We start from the raw sequence: 7,579 nt of genomic DNA on the forward strand, positions 1-7,579 counted from the left end.
TAGAGCATCAACATTTTCACCATCATGAACCTATTTCATTAACATGTAAAATATGCCTAGAAGAAGCAAATAAACCATTTTACAATGAAACATTTTCACATTGAAACAGTTTCATGAACATGGATGATTTTTTTCCTCCAACCTCAAATCAAAATTATGATGCTAGAAGCCAAAATGGCTTTTGCCATGATTCTGCAATTCTACTCTTTCGAGGTCTCTCCTTACTGATCATCATGTTTCAACTATCGACCTTCTAAGGGTAGTGTTTTAAACAGTAATTATAAACCTGAGTACTGCTGAACCAAAGACCCTTTACTAATTTGTTGTTTGTTCTACTTTATTGTGAAATATGTTATGTTATATTTCTATGATCACTCGGTCTATTTTGTTGTGACATATGGTTTGCTCATATTATTAGGTGTCGGAATCAATCTTACAAATGTTAGTGTCAAAATAAGCCACAAGTTTTCCAAGGAAGTAGCAAGCAGGTTTGACAATATGGCCGTCCTTGTGGCCATAGAGGTTTGTTGCGATGACTCCAAGCAATTTGTGGTCACTTGAGGGATTAAGGGGATTAGTCGGTACGCATAAAGTAGCCTATTGAAAATTGAGAAGTTGTGACTTGATTGCAGTAGTAGACCTATAAATTTTTTCAAATGATGACACCATTCGACTATAAGAAATAAAGGCATAGATATCTTTTACAAAATTATCATTTGTCTATTGGTCAGTTCTTTGTTTTTCATATGTGAGGTCCGTTGTTCGGGTTTTTTTTACAACAAATTTCAGAAACATAATAAATCAAAAGCTAAAAAACTAAGGAAAATAATACAAACAAGATTTGAACTCGGGTCTAATAGTGAGAGAAAAGTCATGCAAACCAACTCTAACAAGAGAAACTTATATTATTATTATAGTTTCAAAATATATACGATTGTATAGAAAAACAATACGATGATACATTTCACTATCCTATAATTTTCAATAGTTTCCATCTTTTTTTAACAGACGTTAACTTTTTTGTTAAATATTTTTTATTAGAAACATATTATACAAGTATAATAAACCTATAGAAACATAGAAAAACTACACCTCCACCTCTCCATTATCATCGAACGATCATTCAGGGGCTTTATCTGGTGATCCAAATTGCTTCCCTCTCGACGATGAAGCTTATAACTCACCGTCTCACTGGCCGACTTTGGCCCCTGTGTTGAGCTTCTTGTGATCAATGTCACCACTTCTCTCTTCATTTACTGATGACGGATTAGCCGACATTTTTTTACAAAATTTACGAACAAAAGCTCTTGTTTTCATATTTGTCGCTCTTACCTTATTTTTGAATTCACTTTTTAAAAGTTTCTTAAATTTTTTCGTTTCGAATCATATTCCTACAAAAAGAATGAAACAGTGAACTCAACGCCAACATACACATCCATCTCAATGACATGTTGGATCCACGTCCGCCATTAGCCACCATTAAATAAGAATAAGAAGAAATTACGTTTTTTGTCCTTGTACTTTTAATTTTTTGGTTTTCCTCCCTAAGTCATTGCTATTTTCGTCCTCATAATTTACAATTTATTGTTGTTTCGATTTTTCTGGTTTAAATTTTTTACTATTTTGGTCTCTTGTACTTGGATATAAATTAGTCCAGTAACGAAGAGACCAAATTCTAAGATCGATGCGAGTGTAGTCGGAGTGGTGCTATCAGAGTGGCATCTCTCTCGGTCCAGATCTCTCTCTCTCGATCGCTACTTAGCTGCAAATCTCTCTCTCTCTCTCTCTCTCTCATCAATCACCGGTGAGGGGAGGTGGCTGGGAAACACGAGAATGAGAAGGGGCTGCCTCAGTCGATGGTCGTTGTCGGAGAGAGTTTGATAGGGGAAGGAAAGGGGAGGGCACAATTGAGAGATAAAAAATGAGTCGTTGAATTTTCGTTCATCTGTTAATCTTTTAAAAGATTTGTAATCATATAATAATCTACATAATATATTATATGATTTTTAATTTTAATAAAAACATATTTATCTATACTATATTATAAAACATTTGACAAAAACTTTTAAAAACAATTTTTTATACATAAAGTACTGTTTATTGATGCATATTACTTAAAACTCAGGATTACAAATAGAATGTGCGTGAGTACATCTTATTAAAGCTTCATTTTTAAATCGTCTAACTAACTGCAAATAAACATAATCAAATGCATGATATATAAAAAATCTAAAATATAATTAAGATAATTATTGAGTTTTAATATAATATTTAATTATTATCTTAAAAAAAATTATTATATTAAACCAAAAATAAATTATTTCGTTATTAAACTTCNTACATAAAAAGAACTTTTAAATAGTTTATTTTATATTAATATCGTTTTTTTATTTAAAATTTTATAATATCTTCAAATTTATATTTCATTAAAAAATAATTTTTTTTCAAAACCATATAAAATCGCATTATAACATTGATAAACCCAAATTATAAAACAAAAAGTTAAAATTAAGATGTATCTCGTTGCATTGCGTGGATATTTTTTAGTTTTGATGTAAATACCTTTAATTTGATTGGATATAACTGATAAAATTAACAGACATTAATTTTTTAAAATTTTAAAAATCATATTCTTATAATCCTCTTGGCATCTCTTCATGGTGGCCACGTTTAATTATTGAGAAAACCGAAAAGATTTCTTTTTACAAATCACACCTTCAACTTGGAGTAATTCCACTTTAAGTCCCTCATTTTAATTATTATTCTACTTAGATCCTCACACCAGCCTTCTTATAACAATCATCATGTGTTATTATTACAATTTATCATTTTTATGTTTTTATATCATAAACTTCCAACCAAACATGGAGTAAGGAGTGGGATTTAAACAAATCTAACCTCTACTTAAAGAGTAAAACGATCTTTTTCATGAATACCATGACGTCCACTTTATTTTGCAGCTATAGAAATGTGACCAAATCAACGTCATCAATTAATACATGTCTGTTACTTTACTACATTAACTTCACTTCCATTTCCTTTTCTTTTTATATGCTCCATTGTTGAGACTCAAACCGGATCTCGAACTTGTACCGAAAACAATCAAAACCACAAGGATCAAAATTGACAAATTGTCAAAACTATAAGGTAGTGAAAATGAACGATATCCATCCATAAAGAATTCTGTGGTTGTCTTGCCGATCATCAACTTCAACAGTCACAGATTGAAAACCAAAAAGTGAAGTCCATTGAAAGAAGTGATGGAGTTGATTGCAGTGTGTTGTGTTGTTGGAGTAACATCGATAGTTGTGTCATGTGTTTGGAGGGTTTTAAACTGGTTGTGGTTCGAACCAAAGAAGGCGGAGAAGGGTCTAAGAGACCAAGGGCTCGATGGCAGTTGGTACCGGTTCATGTTCGGAGACTTGAAAGAGATGGCTCAGATGACAATCGAAGCCAAATCGAAACCCATGAGTTTATCTCACGATATCGCTCCCCGTGTCTTCCCCTTCTTCCATAAGGCTGTAAATACTCATGGTACGTATCTGTTTTTCTTAGCTTCTCAAATATTTATATAGTTTTTGTGATCCTGGTCCTTGATATGGTTAAGATCGGATTTGACCGGTCAAAATTTAGGTCTATGCGAAAAATAAAGCATAGTTTTGTAAATTTTACAAATAGGCGGCAAACGGGTTCACATATGACCTATATGTTAATATATGAACCCGTGAGTTTCATTCGACTCCTTTGTGAAAAATGGATAAATTGTTAGATTGCAGATGTGGCCCTATTGTTCCGATTCCGATGGTGAGATGAATATTAGCTTTTCGGGAAGTTTTCAAAGTTGCGGGACTTAATCCAACACCTTACGGCACGGGTTGACGACAACCATTCACCACTTGATTCATATATGAACTAATTAACTAATTCATATGTGAATCAGTTAACTAGTTCACATGTGAACTAATTAATTAATTCACATATGAACATAGAGGTCATATATAAATCACATGGGTAAATCTATGAATTTGTTTACCGTCAATTTGTAAAAGTTATGAAACTATTCCTCATCTTTCGCATAACCATGCGAGGAAGAATTGGTGATTTATAGTCAAGCTGTAAATGTTGACCAGATGAAGAACTAGAATCACTTCTTTACTTCTCAAATGAAATTTTCCATATGTGTGTGTGTGTGTTTGTGAATAACAATTATTGTAAGAATGGTAAGAACAAAACTTTTGAATGAGTTGACTTTTTAATCTAATTTTTATTTTCCATCAACTACGTTCATCTGCCTTTTATCTTCATATTTATTTTCACTTTTAGTCACTTTCACGAACTTCTACATGCATTTAATAACTTTCAAATGCATGAATTTGTTAAATTTTCGACTAGTAAATAAAGGTTGTTGAATATATGTGACGGTTTTGTTCTCATGCACCTCCTCATCATAATTCTTTTGTAACCGGAAACCAACCCTATAAGTATCACTACAACAAAATCGGGTTTATAGGACACTCTCAAATTCCAAATATTCTAATAGACCTCTTTATAGGACTTAGTTTATATGACCACAAAAAGTAAAGTGTCATATCTAAAGGTGTTGTAATAAGTTTATATGACATTTTTTGACGTCGTAATAAGTTTTTAAGAACATTTTTAATATAAAGTGTCCAATTATCAATTTATAAAAACAAGTGTTCTATAAAAAATGAGTTTATAGGACACTTTCTCAAAAGTGTCCTATAAAGTTGCTAATGCGACACTTTGTATTAAAAATGTCCTAAAAAACTTGTTAAGACTCCCAAAAGCGTCATATAAACTTATTACAACACCTTTAGATATGACACTTTATATTTTGGTCATATAAATTAAGTCTTATAAAGAGGTCTATTGGGACACTGAGATTGGGGGTGTCCTATAAACTCAATTTTGTTGTAGTGTATATATTTGTAGACATATGTTGTCTTATTGCACACCTTGAAAAACGTCATGGCTTCGCCATAACTCGTGAGGCTCGAGTCTTGACCTTGCTGACACATCATGCCTCACGTCGTTTAGAACCTTGGTTACAATCCATAGTTGTCCGTCTCACTAGTTGAACATATTTTTCTTAACAAATGATTCAAAACATATAGGTAAGAATTGTTTTACGTGGATGGGGCCGAAACCTCTGGTACACATATCTGATCCAGCAATGATACGAGATATCTTTGCTGATTATCATCAATTTCAAAAGGCGAGGGGAGGAAATCCGTTGTTAAAGCTGCTAGCAAGAGGATTATTTGACGCTGAAGCCGATCAATGGGTTAAACATAGAAAAATCATCAATCCAGCCTTTCATGTCGAGAAGCTCAAGGTTTCTTGCTCTTGCTTTCTCTTTAACGTTACAATTACATAACAATATGCCTTTTGAAACGTCGTTTGGATGTGTTCGTGTTGTTTTTGGCAGCATATGGTGCCCGCGTTTTACGTGAGTTGCAGTGAGATGATCCACAAATGGGAAGAGATGCTATCAGAAAAAAGCTCGTGTGAAGTGGACGTGTGGCCTCATCTTCAAACGCTTTCAAGTGACGTAATTTCACGCACGGCATTTGGTAGCAGCTTTGAGGAAGGAAGAAAGATATTTGAACTTCAAACCGAACAAACGGAATTGGTTATGAAAGCTGCACAATCGTTCTACATTCCGGGATTAAGGTAAATTTGTTTCTAAACGATATTTTTAAACTTGGTTATTTTATCGATAGTTGGAGTTTATTGGTATAAAAGGCGTTTTATGCTAATAATATACGATTCGGTAGATTTTTGCCAACGAAAAACAACAGGAGGATGAAAGAGACCGATACCGAAGTGAAGGGTTTGATAAGGAAGATTATCGATAAACGAGTTGTTGCAATGATGGCCGGGGAAGCTAGTAACGATGACCTTTTGGGAATTCTTTTGGATTCCAATTACAAAGAAATGAAACAACACGAGAATAACGGTTCTGGATTAAGCATTGAAGAAATCATCGAAGAATGCAAGCTTTTCTACTTTGCAGGACAAGAGACCACCGGAAACATGCTTGTTTGGACGATGATTTTACTGGGTCAACACACGAATTGGCAGACACGTGCTAGAGCGGAAGTTCTACATGTCTTCGGAGAGAAAAGACCAGATGTTGATGGATTGAATCGCCTGAAAACCGTAAGCTTTTTTCGTACTTTTAACATTACTAGAGTTATCGAGAGCAAAATCCTACATTAATTTCGTTACTTATCCTTACAACAGAATTGGGTTTATACTACAGGACGCCTAAAGTGTTTACGCATTAATAAAGTGTCTTATAGGACTTGATTTTATACGACCGAAAAAAAGGTGTCCATAGTAAATTTATAGCACGTTTTTGGATGTTGTAACAAGTTTTTTAAAGACCTTTTTGAAATAGAGTGTCGTATTAGTTATGTTATGGGACGTTATTTGAATCATATAAACACAAGTGTCCTGTAAAAAGATGAGTTATAAAAGACACTTCTATAAACTTATTGTAACACTTTTAGATAGAACACTTTATTTTTTGATCCTATAAAACCAAGTACCATAAGACACTCTATTAGGATGGTTAAACACTTTAGATGTCCTATAAACCCGATTTATGTTGTATTGTGTATTCTCGATTCATTACATATCCTTAATGTTGATTTGACGTGTCGTCGTTGATAACTACTAATTACGTATCTTTGTTATTCCGTTTTACAGATTAACATGATTTTCAACGAGGTTCTTAGATTATATCCTCCGGTAATAGCACTAAGACGAATGATACATAAGGATACCAAATTAGGGAACTTAAGGTTACGAGCGCAAACCATGATCCAACTAAACATGTTGTTTTTGCACCATGACCATGATATATGGGGTGACGATGCGAACGTGTTTAACCCTGAGAGATTTTCCGAAGGCGTGTCAAAGGTGACTAAGGGACAAACAGTGTATTTTCCGTTTGGAGGGGGCCCACGAATATGCATCGGACAGAATTTTGCAATGCTAGAAGCGAAAATGGCACTTGTCATGATTCTACAGTGCTTTTCGTTCGAGCTCTCTCCATCGTACTCGCATGCTCCGTACACCGTGATTACTCTAAAACCTCAGTATGGGGCTCACTTGATTCTACACAAACTTTAGGTACATTATTATATATTCTGTTTTATTGTGAATTTGAAATACGTTATGTCATGCATAATGTTATCGATATGTTAGTTTTGCTTAACCATTTGATAACAACGAAAGACGTAAGAACATAAACACATACCAGAAATGGATTCAACGTGGTATTGTAATAGATTTTAGTAAAACTAACCCGGAGCACTTGCGTTGGGTGTAGCGAAATTGATCGATGTGTGTAGATCGAAGTCTTCTAAAGCTTTATACAGTTTGCTTCAAAATGTGGCAAGACCAAATATAGATTCATATAGGCAACATCCATTTGATCTCCTTTATTAAAAGGTTATGGAAACTAGAGACTACATTTTTACACATGAAACTTCACAGTAAAACATTGTGAAGGTAAAAAAATTCGAGCATTTACAACAAAAATACATTG

At 33.7% G+C, this 7,579-nt stretch overlaps 1 protein-coding gene across 1 annotated transcript; it reads left to right on the top strand.

Annotated features, from left to right (window-relative positions):
- The first annotated feature begins 3,224 nt into the window (after positions 1-3,224).
- LOC112503630 (cytochrome P450 CYP72A219-like) lies at positions 3,225-7,256 on the top strand. The gene is made up of 5 exons (XM_025107631.1): positions 3,225-3,534; positions 5,136-5,356; positions 5,450-5,694; positions 5,799-6,183; positions 6,736-7,256. Exons 1-5 carry the CDS (start codon positions 3,261-3,263, stop codon positions 7,159-7,161), a joined length of 1,551 nt encoding a protein of 516 aa, XP_024963399.1. The 5' UTR covers positions 3,225-3,260; the 3' UTR covers positions 7,162-7,256.
- The last annotated feature ends 323 nt before the right edge of the window (positions 7,257-7,579 follow it).

This window comes from Cynara cardunculus, unplaced genomic scaffold (genome assembly GCF_001531365.2).
Source record: "Cynara cardunculus var. scolymus isolate 2C unplaced genomic scaffold, CcrdV1 Un_Scaffold_3439, whole genome shotgun sequence".
NCBI lineage: Eukaryota > Viridiplantae > Streptophyta > Magnoliopsida > Asterales > Asteraceae > Cynara > Cynara cardunculus.

Bases quoted from the DNA above. Each gene is read 5' to 3' on its own strand.
- LOC112503630 (XM_025107631.1), top strand. From the start codon at position 3,261: ATGGAGTTGATTGCAGTGTGTTGTGTTGTTGGAGTAACATCGATAGTT. The intron at 5,357-5,449 runs GTTTCTTGCTCT...TGTTTTTGGCAG, and splicing joins TTCATGTCGAGAAGCTCAAG to CATATGGTGCCCGCGTTTTA. The intron at 6,184-6,735 runs GTAAGCTTTTTT...TCCGTTTTACAG, and splicing joins GATTGAATCGCCTGAAAACC to ATTAACATGATTTTCAACGA.